We start from the raw sequence: 16,621 nt of genomic DNA, 5'->3' as shown, positions 1-16,621 counted from the left end.
GCTTTGCTTGACAGATTATTTTCAGAATCTGTCAAGCTGCCGGAAGAAGCGATGTCATCTTTTACCTCCTTCCAGCCAAGATCACCATGCAAATCTGGTTTCCCTCAGTTTAAACACTCGCACTTCTCATAAGAAGCGTTATTTTCCCATTTGGTGCTCAACTCATGCTGACCTGCTCCCATACCACAAGCTCTTCATGCTAAGCCAAAATCTTATCTGAACGCAAGCACAAAACACCTGTAAGCAGCCCTCATTTTCATTGGTGAAGGTAACCAGAACACTTCCTAAGGTTTTGCTGCCCTTTCGAAGTGCTCTTGGGGCTTGATTTTCGAATTCAAGCACAGGGGGCAATTTCAGTAATTTCCCTTTTCTGGCAGCCCAGCCCATTTACAGCTGCTGGAAGAAAAAGACCCCCACAATTATTTATATTTAATATAGTATAGCAAGGAGGACGACATTCTCTGGGTTTTGCAAGGAAGACGACGTTCGCTGGGTTTTGCAAGGAAAATGACGCTCTCTGGCTGCTGGGTTATTTGGGCAGTTTTTAATTTTTAAAATTTTTAAATTTGTCAAATAAAAAAGTTAACAGAGTTAACTCTCTGTTATGTTAGTTGACACGTGTCAGCAAATTAGAGAAGAGACACTGAGGGGCCACTAATTTGGGGACAGCGGATCCGCCCCTGGCATATAGGGCTCATGGGACCATGACAATTCCTACTTCTTTTCTAAGAGCTTGGTTGGGACTGCTTATGAAATGGCTTAAAATGTTTTCTAAAAACCAAAAACGCTTATAATAATGCATGATAGAAACATTTATAAGCTCTTCTAAGTGCCCGTTTGACATTGCTTATTTGGGGTGATAAGTGATTTTTTTTAAAATTTTGGGAAGCCCAGCCAGTTTGGTAAACTATGAGAAAATCACTTATTATTAAAAATTGCTATGAGAGAAAGCTATAAGGGAAAGCAGCTAAAGAGGTGCTTTCATTTTCTAATTATGCAAAAATTAGTTTTGAAGAGGGGTTGGGTTTAATAATTATGCGGCAATTATTTTCTAATTATATGAGAATAATACCAACAACACTTAAAACAAAAAGTTTACCAAACGCCAAACTTCTCTCACAGCAAATTTGACAGCGATTATTTTCACAGCACAGCAATGCCAAACTGGCTCTAAGTCACAAAAACAATTTATGAAGGAATAACTTCCAGGTGCTTTCTTACAAATTTAATATTAATTTTCTTATTTTAATGGACATTAATAAAGAGTCTATTTTACATTGATCTTTTGAAAATATATTAATGCACCTATTTATTCAATAAATTCATTGGTTGGCTTCTCAATTTGGGACACACCCTTTTGGAAAAGGGGCTCTTTAGCATCTATAGAGTCCCTCTTGCAATCAACTAATTCAATCTCAGTCTCTGCATATCCACTTGTATATAGAGTCTTAGAATAGTCACTCATTATATTATGTGACAGATTCCCTACATTATTGGTTCAAGGTTTCTTGTAATTGTAGTTCTTGTTTCGCAAGGAGAAGTGTAGTTGTATTTTGGGAGGCGAGTGCCAATAACCATATAAGCACCTGTGTGGGACATAATTCTTCTTAAGGTTATAGTCCAACATTTACCTTGACTCAATTAAGGTTCTTTTAAAACCCATGTATCAATTTCATAAAATCTCTTGTTTTGTTTGAAGAAAATGTATTAGTTATAGTATTTAAACCTGTATTTTTCCAACATGCTTTTCCAAGAAACATGTGAATTTTTCATACAAACTTTGATATTCTCTAATAAAAACGCTTATAAAAAACACACTTATAAGCATAAGTGTCTAATTCTTTCAAATTCAAATCGACATGCCCACACATAACCACACCCCCTATGTCAATGTTTTTGCCAATGAGGTGTTTCCCATGGCATATTTTTCTTTGGCTCCACCTCTAGGAACTACTTATACGGTATAGTGTCAAAGTAGCATTTCTATGCTACATTATGGATTTTGGCACTTAGTCAAAATGGCACTTAGTCAAAATAGCATATACAATATAATAATCATATGGGAATTCTAATTTTTTTTTTTTTTTTTTAGGCGAGGGGAATTCGAATTCAGGTGCTGAGTGGGGAGCATATCCGCTCTAGCCAAATTGACTAATTCCATATATGCTTAATTCTAATTATAACACAAGAGCAATTGTGTTGCAGTGAGATTACTACTTGTTGATGCTAAAAAATGGATCCCAAGATTGAGTCTAACTTAGAGATGAGTTGTGATGGATGATGGGTGAAAGTGAGGACCTTCAACATGTGTGTGAAAATTTGGACAAGCGATAAATATACAGAAGACAAGATATACATGGTTCATCCTTAATGAATGAGCTACATCCACGGAGAAGTATATTCTCATTCTTATAATAATGTGTATTTATATTTGTACAAGGGGTTGGCCCCAAATATAAAGGGAAAAAGGAATAAGCCCATGACTAAAGATCAAACCCAATTTAGAGCATCTCCAGGAGAGTCTCCAAATTTTAGCCAAATTTTAGTTTAAATAGCTAGAAAGCTATTATAGCAAACCATTTAAAAGGTATTTCCTCCAGCAATGCTCTCTATTTTGGCTAATCTGAAATATTTTATTATTATTTTCTCTTTCTCTTTCTCCTTCTTTCTCTTGCAAATCAAATATATTTTAAAAAAAAATAGAAACCCAACCTCCCAAATGTCTCTATCTCTCTCTCCCTTTTTCTCTCTCCTCCTAGCCAAATTTTCTCTTCTCCTCTCTACATGTAAAGAGCCAAAAGTTGGTTCTCCAAATTAAAGAGCCAAGTAGGGAGTCTGTTGAGGATTTTCCTTCTTTTTAGCCAAAGTAACTACGAATGAGAGGATAGAGAGTCTATTGGAGATGCTATTAAGAATCCCTTCCTAAGTGGAGAGTGGTCTTATTTTATAGGTAAAAGGGAGTCTCCACATCTTGTAATATTTCAAGGTGGGATTCTTTGTACTTCTTAGAGTTGTTTCTAGTTGCTTGCTCAGATGTACAAACACTACTGATAAGTATATACATGAAGTCTCAATGCTTGCAACTAAACTTAGAAAAAATTTATAAGGAAAAACAAGAGTTTCCAACTTTCCCACATGATATAGGTTTTATGAAGTTATAACACTATTTTAGGACCCATGTAGAGCTCACCATACCTTTGAAAATTAAAATTTAGTATAATAATGGACCAGAGCCATGTAATGTAAGACTTGGACAACGTGTGTCTTGGACTAGGCCCGGCCCAACCGATCCAATTTCAATTTTACCTAGTTCAGGCCTTCTTGAACCCATGAGGGACTAAACCCAAATTTTCCCCCTCCAAAAAGTAACTATTTGGGTTTTGCCCGGACTCAATCGTTTTTTCTCCCAACCCTCCAGACTCAAATTTTAAGTCCACAACTTTATTAAATTGTTTAAGAATGGTTTAAGTCTAATTTTTTTTTTTATGGATAACTTTTCTTCATTCAATCTTTTTAAATAACTTCATAATTAAATTTTTTGAACAATTTGACCTAAAAAAATTGAAATTCCACAAATATATTGACCTAGATTAATTTAAAATATTATTTTGACCATTGAATTTAAGTTTCAGCCGTTGGATCTTTTTTTTTTACCATTAAAATAGTTTAGATTTAATCTAAATCATTGATTTACGTTACATTTAGAATATAAATAATAAAAAAATATAAAAAAAACCAAACAGCAATAACAGCTTGATAAGTGGCGAGACAAGCAGACAAACTTGAACAGCACAATAGGTCAGATGAGGCCCAAGTCAGATTCTGTGCACATGAGGCTGTTTTAGGTGTAGTGGGCTCCATTGAATAGTGTTGGGTCCAGGCAATACTTGGACCCATATTTGGGTCCAAATTTGGGTTTTCTCAAATTTTGGGTTCTTCATTTTCTTGGGTTGGGAGAGAATTTGGACAATATTTTGAGTTTAAATCCTTGAGTTAGAGATGGCCTCAAAGCGTAGATAGAATCAAAACCCATGTGAGCATTATTTATTAACTAACATAAACATACCAAGATGTTAAGCTCCAAACAATTTATGGCAAGCTCCAAACATACTTTTTTTCTTTAGTGGTCATCAACAAAACTGTAATTTAATTTAAAACTGTTCCCACGTGGCCAATTTCATTAAACAAAACAAAACAATTTGGAAAATAATTATTGCTTAAACCCACATCAAAATGCACGAAAGGGCCCCACACTTGATTTAATCCACCTTCTCATCAATGTTTTGTATTATGGCAATAGCGTGGAGAGAGCACAGCGAAGCCAAACCGGTCCAACCGGTCCGACCGGTCGGACACCCAGACTTTACAAGGATACGCTTAACCGGGTTAACCGTTAACGAACTACCGCTCTCTCTCTCCTGTATCTGAATCTTCTTCCGTTTCCTCCGTACACAACAGCTCACAGTATAATACATATTTTGTAAAAAAAGAAAATAAATAGAGAAAAAAGAAGAAGAAATTAATCAAGTAATAAAAGAAAGAGAAGGTGAAACAAAATCAAAGACCCAAACGAATTCCAGATTAGTCTTCGTCTTCTTCTTCTTCTTCTTCTTCTTCTTCTCTGTTACTCCGTGAAGCAATTTCTGCGAGCTCGGGAACCAGACAGAACCCTTTGGCAAGGGAAGGGTCCACGGTTGATCTTGCTTGGTGTTGAAGCTTTGAAGTTTCCAACTTTCAAGGATTTGACTCGGATTGCGGAATTTTATTGGGTTGGAGTTCGTTTTGCTTTTAGCGAATTGGAGTGGGATTCTAGGGTTTCGGGGAACAAGATGAAGCCCATGCAGACCATACAAGATCTGATCGAGGAGATTAAGCTCCGAGTGGTTTGGTGGGCCTTGTTTGTCTTCTGCGTTACCTACTTCCTGTCCCGTAAGTGCTCCAATCTGATGCAAATTGGATTTTTTTGTTCTTTCTTTGTTTCTGTTTTGTTACAAATTTGCTGTAGTTCATGAAATTATTACTTTTCTTGGGGGTGTTGACGATTTCTGATTGTATCTAAGTTGCTTTTTATTCCAAGAATTAAGAATCAGTAGCTAACTCATAACTCTGTGTTTAGCTTCCGAGAAACTGGTCGAAAATAATCAAGTGAAAATACAATGTTGGATTTTACTTATTATCTGTGATTTCTTCATCATATGCATATTATACTCAGCTAAAGCCATGACATAGTTTCAAGTTTCTAAAATATCTGTAAACAAGTGCAGGTTAGAATTATGGTAGTCTGTGTTCTGAAAATTGGTTGGTTCTCTTGAAAATGTGGTCTTTTTCACTCTTAAAAGAGTTTTTTTCCTGACTCCAATTCTTTGTCATTCCTCACAGATTCGAGTAAATCAATGTGGATGAATATACCAATATCAATTTTGTTGGTTTCCGCATTACGTTTTCTATTAAATAATGTGGAATTCCATTGGAAGGTTCAAAGACCTGTTCGACCGCAGTCATATTTGTCTCATTTGGAGAAGAAACAGTTGTCAGTCAATGATCCACGCCTTTCTACCGGGCCTCCACCACCAAGGTGGAAGAGGAAAATTGGTTCTCCAATCGTAGAGGATGCGATGAGTGATTTCATTGACAAAATTTTAAAGGATTTCGTAATTGATTTATGGTATTCAGATATAACACCAGACAAGGAGGCTCCAGAGCAAATACGAGTGATAATCATGGATGCTCTTGGTGAAGTATCAGGAAGAGTTAAAGAGATAAACCTTGTTGACTTGCTGACAAGGTATCCTTCTGTTTCTCGTGGAAGTGAATCATTTGCAAGTTGTTAAAACACTTTTATCGTTAAAGAAACATAATTAATGGCTTTCGTATGTTTCAGGGATATAATTGATTTAATAGGGGATCATATGGAGCTTTTCAGAAAAAACCAAGCTGCTATAGGTGTTGATGTTATGAAAACTTTGTCTTCAGAGGAGAGAGATGATAGGTTAAAACATCATCTCATGGCTTCGAAGGAGCTCCATCCTGCATTGATATCACCTGAGAGTGAGTACAAGGTGTGAGTGGAGTGTTCTTACAGAAATAAGTTTTGTTTTTAGATTTTTTCTCTTGGATTTAGGTTGATGCTCTTTATCTTCCATAGGTTCTTCAGCGGCTGATGGGTGGAGTGTTAGCTGTGGTTTTAAGGCCGCGAGAAGCTCAATGTCCAGTGGTGCGATCTATTGCCAGAGAACTTCTTACAAGCTTGGTAATCCAACCTGTTCTGAATTTCGCAAGCCCTGGGTATGTTATTGAATAGTTTAATTTGATATTACCTTATTTATTTTTGTTTTTCAGTTTTTAGTTTAGTTTATGTTTTTTTGCTGTCTATAGGGTGTTAAATTCTCCTAAAAGGTATTACCGTTTAGTTTAGTTTTTTTCTGTCTTGAGGGTGCTAAATTCTCCTGAAAGGCATTGTCATGTAAAACTGTTCAGAAGCATCAAACTGTCATTTACTATCTATATTCTATAGAAAGCACCTGATGACCTGGGCTAAACCTTTATTTATTTTGTTTTCCAGATTTTTAAACATATATTACAGAACTGTGGTTGAAATCTTGTATTGGATTATTATTATTATTGTTATTTTATCATGATCTATTTAAGCCATGATTTAGAGCTTAGGAGCATCTGATCATATAAGTGGGCTGTTGTAACAGCATAATAATGATATGTGCCTCCAATTTAATAACATAAATGGTACATATTTTTACATGCCTTTCCTATCGCTTACACAAATTTAGCCATTTTAACTTACAATTTTCCTTTATTCAGGTATATCAACGAATTGATTGAATACATTTTGCTAGCCATTAAAGATGAAATCACTAAAGTGGTAGCGGGTGACCAGTCAACTGCAGGGGGTGTACCTGATCATGGTTCTCCATTGAACAAATATGCAACCTTTAATCAAAGAACTGATATGATATTGTCTAAAGTTGACAATCAGAGAGAAAAATCCTCAGATTATAACCCATTCCAGGAAGATCCTTTGCAGCCACGGCCTGCTGATTGGGCAAGAATTTTGGAGGCTGCGACACAGAGAAGGACTGAAGTTCTTGCTCCTGAAAATCTTGAAAACATGTGGACGAAAGGGAGAAATTACAAAAGAAAAGAGCACAAGAAAAAGATAAAAGCAACTCAGGAACATACACCTGTGAGTTCTGGAGTAGATAGTGCTGTACCTGCTAGAAAGCTGGGGAACGAAATGGTAGCTGACAGGCATGAAATTTCTACAGGAATAGAGGATAAATCTATTGTGAAGCTAACACGTGAGACAAGCTTAGATTCTCAGTTGAGTGATGGGACCAAAAAAGAGATGCAGTTCTCTTTGGATCCCAGCAAAAAATCATATGCTGAGGGTGGGAATCTTGTTGATGAATTGGAGGACATTGGAAGCCTTGCTGCTGATGGAAATAAAAGTAGGCTTAAAAGATCAAATAGCACTTCTGCTCTAAAAATCCAACCAGACACAAAAAGGGCATTCACAGAAGGTGGAGGGTCTATCATATCAGAGTTCTATAGCCCTGAGTTTGGGAGGCGCAGAGAAGAGCATATTGGTAAGAGTGCCTCAGATATGGTAGCCCATTGTGTGGGACAACAAGTTCCCAAGCTCAGATGCCGGGTAAGCATTTTTTCTGTGAAATTTGATGGTCTAGTAGATATCATAAATTTTGAAGATATAAATTTTGGCAATGGTCTAGCAGATATCGTAAGTATTGAAGATGTAAACAATTTCAGCTTCTTGACTCTTTGTCCAATATGTCTATACAGGTTATGGGCGCATACTTTGAGAAACTTGGGTCAAAATCTTTTGCAGTTTATTCAATTGCTGTTACAGATTCAGAAAACAGAACTTGGTTTGTGAAAAGAAGGTTTCATTCTCATCTATATCATCACACCAAGATTACTCCTTTCTTTTTTTCAATTTTCATTTTATTGCACATGCACATGCCCACACACACACACACTCTCTCTCTCTCTCTCTTAAAAATAATAAAAAATAAAATTACAGACACATACGACATATACAGAATCCACCTCTGATGCGGATGTCCTAATTTAAAGAAAAAGTAAGAACTACTTTGTTGGGGCCCACCTTGAAGTGTAATCCCATGATCCAAACCATCCACTTTTTAGGTTTCCATTCAACAATCATCATTGCAAAAATTGAGCTAAATGGAAATCATTTAGCCCTTTGATTATCGTCATCATGATAATTTCTATGTTTACCAGAAATACTTGACGAAAATTAGATGACTAAACAGATTCAGATTTTGTTAAGTTATTCTTGCTGGGTGGTCCCACTATGTGGACCTTGTTTTTCTTAAAATGAAGACGTGCTCATCAGAGAAAATATGTGTGTGAATATATATATGTGTGTGTGTGTGTGTTTGTTCTTACATATGTTCAGAAAGTTCTTGAAGTCTATTTCAGCATTACCTGGTCCATATATGAATTTTTGTTCTACCTGCAGATATAGGAATTTTGAGCGATTACATCGCCATCTTAAAGAAATTCCAAATTACACTTTACATTTGCCACCCAAAAGAATATTTTCGTCAAGCACAGAGGACGCTTTCGTTCATCAGCGATGTATTCAGCTGGACAAATATCTGCAGGTATGATGCAGGTTCTTCAATGTATTTCTATCCCCCCCTCCTCATTCTCTACTTTCTTCTCTCCTTGTTGTTTTACTCATTCTGTATTTTCCCAGGATCTCTTGTCAATAGCTAACGTTGCTGAACAGCATGAAGTGTGGGATTTTTTAAGTGGTTCCTCAAAGGTATTCATTGTCTTGACCTTAGTATTAGAATCTTAGATATATATGTCTCTCTCTCACTCTTTTTTTCTAAACAGTATTTTTGTTTTTTTTTTTTGGGTTTTAGAATTACGCTTTTGGAAAATCTCCCTCAGTGATGAGAACTCTTGCAGGTATGTGGTTATTCTCAGTGGTTTTTCGCATATTTTCTGTTCATATTTTTGGTTGTCCATGTTTACATTCAGAAATTAGTGTCCATGTTTGAAGAACACAAGTGATGTAATGGAACTGAAGGATATGTCTTCAGAGCCTTGTTTGACCAGATTAAGGGGTCCTTTATCTATTTTATCCCCCGTAATTTTTTGGTCCTTTAGATTTTTCAATATTTTACAGATTAGCACCCCCTTGAAAATCTTTTAGAATAGTTTCTTTCCTTATAAAAAATTAATTTAGAAGTATTCGTCTTTCTCAAAAGGAGTTGTTCTGCTGCCTGCAGCAAATACTTTTCAGGGGCTCAGAACAGTTTTTGATTCATAAATTATGGACCACGAAACCTTTCATTTTAGTATAGTCACTAAAAGGCAATTGTTCTTGCCTCTTAGTATTATCTTTAGTGAGCATGGGCTTTTCTCTTTTATTTACTTTATACAGAATACAGTTAATAACTAAAATGTAATTATCCATCGCCAAAGTAATTCTCAGAAAGCCATATATGTTAAAGAACCTTTTTTTTTTTCTTCTTCTCCATAATTGCCCTTGGTCTTAAATCCTAGTATCTTCATTTTTAGTTTTATCTTGATCTGGCTGCTTCCTTTAATGTTGTGGCAATTTCTCATATTTGCTTATTGCTTTTCGAGATTCGGTTAGTCAAGGTTTTCATGGTCATTCTTTTTATTTGATTGAAGCAGTCAATGTGGATGATGCTGTGGATGATATTGTACGCCAGTTCAAAGGGGTTTCAGATGGCTTAATGCGTAAAGTTGTTGGTTCTCCCACATCTGAGGCCTCATCTTCAATTTCTGCATGGAACTTGTCCACAAATGCAGATGAGACAGGCGTACGTGCTATTAGGCAAAATACAGTGGAAACAACAAATAGCTTTTCTGATAATGAGGATGGTGATAAAGATAAAAGTTGTGACCCTGAGGAAGCAGGATCTGGTGCACAAGAAAATGGGTGGCATTCAGATAATGAATTGAACTCCAAGGGTTATCCACGTAGGGTTATACATACAAGGAGCTTAGGTTCGGAGAAGAAAGATGATTTAGCTGGGGAGGGTGGCTTTCCTGCAGCAAATTTTACAGCAACCTCCAGAAATTTGGAGGATCCAGTTGGAATGCCACCTGAGGTATTATTGTTCACTGTCATGATACTTAGTATCCTAAATTAGTTGATTATGGTAAACAAATTCATGTTGATTTTTGGCATGTGAGCCACTAGACTGCTAACTAGTGTTTGATAGGGCTGACTGGTAGAAAAGAATTCATGTTAACCACCTTGAAGTATTTTGAGAAAAGGACTTCTGTAGTTGACTCAATTTCTTAGGAAAAAGGCTTGGGTAAGACGTGAGAGGAGTAGTTCATGTTGGACCTTTTTTACCATTTTCACCAATATCTTATGTGGTATCCCATTTCCGAGTACTCGCCTATTTCCATCATTACCTGAAGTCTCTTTCGCGGCATGTTCCCTTTTCTTCACACAACTAAACTATAGTTTTAGGTATTTCATATGACCATCAATTACTTAATAGGTTAATACTGTTATCCATTTTTTACTTTCTTAATTTTCTGCCAGTGTAGCGTGATGATATTCTCTATGACCACTTTGGATCCTCCTGTTTCCAGCGTAATGCAATCTCTATCTATGGTTATAAACTATAGGTCTTGGATTTTGTATACAAGATGCCATTTTATTTTCAATTTAAAATTTACTACCAGTTTTTCAAATTTTGTATACAAGATGCCATTCCAGTTTTTCACTGCTGGACCAGAGTAAAAATCTCGATCACCAAGAGATTCTGAAAGTTTCCAACCTTGATATATGTTAAAGCATACTCAACACTAGAAACGAAGGAGGTGGTGCCCATTGAAACAATAGATTGCTGAACTTAGAAATGTGATTCAGGAGGTTTATATAGACGTGTAAATTATAAGAAAATAGTAACCTGACTTGTGAAAGGTTGCCATTAAAGTAATTGTGAATTGCATGTATAAGTTTTAGATTTTTCAGTGAACTTGGTTCTTTCATAGGTTTATCTGAAGATCACCATTCCAATCAGCATTTTTAAATAAATACCACAGTGCTTCGTAGGACATGTTGGTTGTGTCTAATATGGATGTTTACAACTTGGTTTCTTTCAGTGGACTCCACCCAATGTTAGCGTACCTTTGTTGAATCTAGTGGACAAGGTATTTCAGCTTAAGAGAAGGGGCTGGCTGAGGTGAGCTGTTCATGCCTTAACTTAGATGTATTTTTGTTTATAGTGATTGCTAGGAAATCCTGGTTTCTTTTTAATAGTTCAAGGAAATTATGGTTGTGTGTCCTGATGATGTATGATGATGTAATCTGTAGTCATTATGTTGGTGTATATTAGAGACCAGATCTTTAATTTGTCATCTTTTTATTTGCCTGAGTGTACCTGAGGTATGTCTTCAGCTCTAATAAGTTGATCTTGGATAAAAGCATTTGGACCACACATGATAAACCAGTATCCAGTTTTGTTTTCATTTAATAAAGTAGGCAAAGTACAACAGCGTTGTCCAGAAGTGGGCAAGCAGTCCACCATTCAAAAAGTAAAAAACTCTTTCCTCCACCCTGTTTTCTTGAAAACGTTGAAAGGAAACATCATATGCCATCATGGCAAAGTTTTATAGATTGGTTATTCTCTGTGCCATTTCTCTTTGTTGTGCTTTTCTTTCTTTCGGTTGCTCATCTCTTCCTTTTTTCCACAATTGATTTGAATTTGTTCCCCCATGGTTCTGCTTTAATTTTAGTGATAAATATTTCTTTTTTCTTTCTATTTTATGTGGTCAATAACTTACGAGTTTCAGAATTGTTGTCATTTTGTTCTCCCCTTTTTGTATGAGCAACTGTCTATGGCTTATAAGACGTCTTTTCTTAATTCCTTTTAGTCTGCAGACCATGTCCCACGTACTGGTCGAATTGTATAAAGCATGATGTCATGCACTAGTGCTGTAACGTGTGTAATTACAGTAAATGATTGGTCTTTCACACGTGCTTATTTTTGTTCATGCAGAAGACAGGTCTTTTGGATATCAAAACAAATATTACAGTTAATGATGGAGGATGCTATTGATGACTGGCTCTTGACGCAGATTCATTGGCTTCGGAGGGAGGATACTATTGCTTCGGGAATTCGGTGGCTTAAAGATGTAAGTACTGAACCAATTATAAACATCTTCATTTTACTGAAATAGTATTTTATACCAACTTAGTGATGTAAGCCGTAAATGCAATTAGAAGAATTCAGTCCAAGCTTAGATGAATACTGCAGAAGAATAGTTATATGAATAAATATTTGTGCATATTAGTCCACCACATAAATTATGTAAATGGAGTCACCTTTGCCTGCACTTTCCTCGGTAGATTTCTGAAATGGAAAGGGATTAGGTCTATTGGGTAAGTCAGTCCAACCTCTGCAGGCTTAGTCATTGTGCATACTTTTGCCCTCAAAATATTCTACTGGTTATATACATATTGCAATTGCAATGTTGGCCTGACTCAAGCTTAAGTTAAGAACGTAGAAGAAAATATATCTACATTAAGATGTCATGCAAAACGACCTTGCTCAAGGGTTCAACCACAAAACCTTGTATCCACCTCATAAATGTTTGTGTTGAGCAGTGAAAAACAGAACTCCTGTTGCAAGTTCTTTTTTGTCTTTAATTTATTGTCTGCACAAAATCATATAGAGGTTCTATTATTGTTATATTTTTTCTTTTGAACTGCTTCTCTTGAAGCTGGTAAAAGTTTTGGTTACATTTGAAGGGAGCGACTTCATGTATTCCTGTTTGTTGAATTTTGATTGTCTCAACTCCCAATTCTTAATCATCATAATAAATTTGGTATGTGCTTCCAAAATTTCTTTCTAAGGTAAAATTGTTCTCGCAGTTGTCATATGCAAATATTTTTGCTTTCTAATCATATGTATTTCTTTTAGGTTCTGTGGCCCAATGGCACATTCTTCCTTAGACTCGGAAATGCTCAAGACGGTAATGAAAACCCTTTTCAAAATATAAGTCAATTGGGTGGCAGTAAGGCTGATAAACCGGGGTCTTTTGAGCAGCAGCTTGAGGCTGCTCGTAGAGCTAGTGATATCAAAAAAATGCTCTTTGGTGAGTGATTAATATTATCTGTTTTTTGGTCGTAGATAATTTTGGTGGCTCTATTAGTCTTCATAGTAATGGTTCTGCTGCCTTGTTTTTCATTAACCGGTGAAATCTGTTTTCCAGAAGTTATGATTGCACTTTTTAGGTTCAAGTACTCTTCTCTGTTGTTTCTCCAAATTTTCTTGGACTATAATTATTTATTTCTTTTGGGTTTCTGATAAGTGCTTATATTTAATACCTAGGATTGTAGCAAGGGCCTCTGATAATGGGTTGAATTCTGAGAGTTCGACTATTTTAATGTAGGAAAAATGGCTAAATCACTTTTCATGTGAAACTTACAATCTTATGAAGACAAAGATACCAAAGAACTGGAATATTAATTCTACAGTTATGTGAGTCTAGAACTATATTTTGTGAAAAATACACTCTTTCAGTCGTCACAGCCTCTTGTTCAGGAGAGGTGAAACAAAGTTTCCGGCACCAGAATTCTGTGACAACTCATGAATCTTCTGCCACTTTCTTGTTATATACGTACATACATTCATTTTTCTGGCTTGATTCATGTGTATATACATATGTTATAAAGTATTCCATGATTGTTAAGAGTAGTGTGAAGACTAGAACTACTTGTGTCATTGTCTAATTGCTCTGACTACTACATGAAAAGAAACAAACTGATCCGCAATTGTGACAGATGGAACTCCAACTGCCTTAGTCAGCTTAATCGGGCATAAGCAGTACAGACGTTGTGCAAGAGACATTTATTATTTCACTCAGGTTAGTCTCTCATCCTCTTGCATTGTCTGCTGAAATTCAGTTTGTTAGGTTTCAAACCGCATATGGTGATTGTGGATTATTATGAACTGCAGTCTACTATCTGCGTGAAGCAACTTGCATATGCCATACTTGAATTGTCGCTCGTTTCAATTTTTCCTGAGCTGCAAGATCTTGTTCTTGATGTTCATCAGACAATGGGTGTTAATGAAACTGTTTAGCGAAGATCTTATGTCCGTCCTTCCGTTTGATTGTTGCTGTTTTATCTTCTCAATGATCACAAAGCCCAAATAACCAAGGTACGTTCCAAGATAGGCAAGACTCAAGAGCACATGATCCAATTCTCTCGGCATTGCCTGTGGTATTCATTATGTAGGTAAACAGAAAGTCATGAAGTTGAAGTTTACAAAATTCTTTTGAGAATGTGAGAAATGGTCCTGTTTTACGCTGTCTCTCGCGTTTCAACTGTACAAAGATGTAGATGTAGGGTGTGTACAGGCGTCATCTTCTTTTTGTATAGTTTCTGCGTGGTGAAGTCGACACCCTTTTGTGGGGGTTTTTATACTGTTGCATACTCAAGAAATATGATCCGTAACGGTGCATTCATCATTATGTAATGCAACAGTGAGAAATGAGCCTATTTTGGTTTTAGTTATAAAGCAATTCAATTTTTCAAAGATGAATATGTTTGTTTTTGCTTCTGATTTCTTGAGATTTACGTAAACTCGTCAATCCAACGGTTAAAAATGCATTTGTATTTGTATTGGATACAAGTTGCGTAAGTCCTAAATTTGTGAAGAATTTGTGAAGACAATGAGAAGAGCCCTTCAAAGATCGTTATTCTGTTAGCTTAGACCAATTTGAAGTGTTATCCATGTTAACACAATCTCTTTTTGAAGCGATCGGTATTTGTATTTGAGCAAGAGCTTTCAATTTATTTCCCTACAGATAAACGAAAAACGCCCGCTCTGACATTTCAGGGGGGTAAACAAAAAAACGTCTTGAGACTTACAATCACACACAAAAAAGATTGTTTTATGGATGATTTTTTCCCTTTTCCAATAGTTATATAAAGTCCCGATCTCTTGGACTATAGAGGTCCAAGAGATTTGTAGTCACTCACCGTTAGATGTAAATTAAACGCTTCACTCACTCTTGCACTACTTTTAAGAAACTTTTTTGAACCATGGGATTAATATTCAACGGTATGTGATCACAATATCTTGGACTCCTGTATTCCAAAAGATCAGGACTGTAGTTATATAAGAATTTTCAATGATTTTAATATGTTCTAAGAACTCTTGACTAGATAAGTGTCATGAGCAAGCCAAAAAAATCGCAAGCATTTCCCTCAAAGTCGAGGAGCTATAATTTGGATGGTTACTCAGATAAAAATTTCTTTGGCAAAATTGACATGGATAATGAGATTTATTTGAAAAATCGTAAATCCCTCTATAATGCCAAGCTCATTCAAAAGAAAGTGCATCAAGTCTTAACCCAATTATGTGACAAAGTTGTTCGTGGATCGCTGCATGCTCATGGGCAACTAAAAGTATCAGAAAAAAGGACGGTTCACCGTGCAGTTCAATGCACTGGGGATCTTTCTGATGTAGATTGCAATAACTGTATCTGTGGGAGCAAATATTTTCGTCTCCAATCACAGCACGCCACGTGGAAAAAAAGATTATCGTTTAAATTAATTAATTAAACCAGTTTATCAGGCTAATTAATTAATTGGGATAAATATCTTAATTAGTATGATATTATCTTTATTTAAAGAGATAATATCATTAATTCAGATATTATCCTAATAAAGAGAAGATGATATCATATAATTCAGATATCCTCTTAAAAATAGATAATATCATTAATTCAGATATTATCAAGTCCGACTCGATCCCTACAAACTTGGGTAGAGAATAAACTCAGCATATTCTCTACGAAACCCTAGCCCCGAGGCTCCTATAAATAGATGACCTCATTCATCATTCAAGGTACATCTAAACCTACTCCTAATACCCGAGAAAAATACCTGAAGCTCTCTCTCCCTCTCCACTCTCCATATTTTCTCCACACGGCTCCGGCCACCACACACGGGTAATCTTTGAAATTTCATCGTGATGGGGATAGATCATTGCAATTGTTGGTCTTCAACGAGGAATTCCTAGTAAGCGCGAGTCATCAGCTCGCGTTGACTACGTCCCTACCCTTTGTACACACCGCTCCTACCGATTGAATGGTCCAGTGAAGTGTTCGGATCGCGGCGACGTGGGTGGTTCACTGCCCGCGACGTCGCGAGAAGTCCACTGAACCTTATCATTTAGAGGAAGGAGAAGTCGTAACAAGGTTTCCGTAAGTGAACCTGCAAAAGGATCATTGTCGAAACCTGCCTAGCAGAACGACCCGAGAACTAGTTTCAAAGCGTGGGGCGAGGGGCCCTGCAGCTCCTTGTCCCTTTTATCTCCGGGGGGGGGGGGGGTTGCGCTCGCGTGGCCGACCCTTCCGGGTGTACAAACAAACATCTGCGCGAATTGCGCCAAGGAAATTGAACGAGAGAGCGCGTCCTCGTCGCCCCGGAAACGGTGTGCGCGGGCGGCGTCGTCATCTTCAAATATGTCAAAACGACTCTCGGCAACGGATATCTCGGCTCTCGCATCGATGAGAACGTAGCGAAATGCGATACTTGGTGTGAATT

At 36.7% G+C, this 16,621-nt stretch overlaps 1 protein-coding gene across 1 annotated transcript; it reads left to right on the top strand.

Moving 5' to 3' along the window:
- LOC18768909 lies at positions 4,377–14,609 on the top strand. Its single transcript, XM_007201156.2, has 15 exons — positions 4,377–4,929; positions 5,380–5,785; positions 5,882–6,059; positions 6,146–6,285; positions 6,817–7,666; positions 7,816–7,916; positions 8,519–8,663; positions 8,759–8,827; positions 8,931–8,976; positions 9,712–10,151; positions 11,164–11,243; positions 12,060–12,195; positions 12,984–13,158; positions 13,847–13,929; positions 14,022–14,609. The coding sequence occupies exons 1-15, from the start codon at positions 4,830–4,832 to the stop codon at positions 14,145–14,147; spliced, it is 3,075 nt and encodes a 1,024-aa protein (XP_007201218.1). The 5' UTR covers positions 4,377–4,829; the 3' UTR covers positions 14,148–14,609.

This window comes from Prunus persica, chromosome G8, assembly GCF_000346465.2.
Source record: "Prunus persica cultivar Lovell chromosome G8, Prunus_persica_NCBIv2, whole genome shotgun sequence".
Lineage (NCBI taxonomy): Eukaryota > Viridiplantae > Streptophyta > Magnoliopsida > Rosales > Rosaceae > Prunus > Prunus persica.
This window is presented reverse-complemented; position numbering and strand designations above follow the sequence as displayed.

Excerpts from the sequence above, each read along its gene's own strand:
- LOC18768909 (XM_007201156.2), top strand. The coding sequence starts at position 4,830 with ATGAAGCCCATGCAGACCATACAAGATCTGATCGAGGAGATTAAGCTC. Across the intron at positions 5,786-5,881 it reads CTTGTTGACTTGCTGACAAG|GGATATAATTGATTTAATAG; the intron begins GTATCCTTCTGT and ends CGTATGTTTCAG. Across the intron at positions 13,930-14,021 it reads ACATTTATTATTTCACTCAG|TCTACTATCTGCGTGAAGCA; the intron begins GTTAGTCTCTCA and ends TATGAACTGCAG.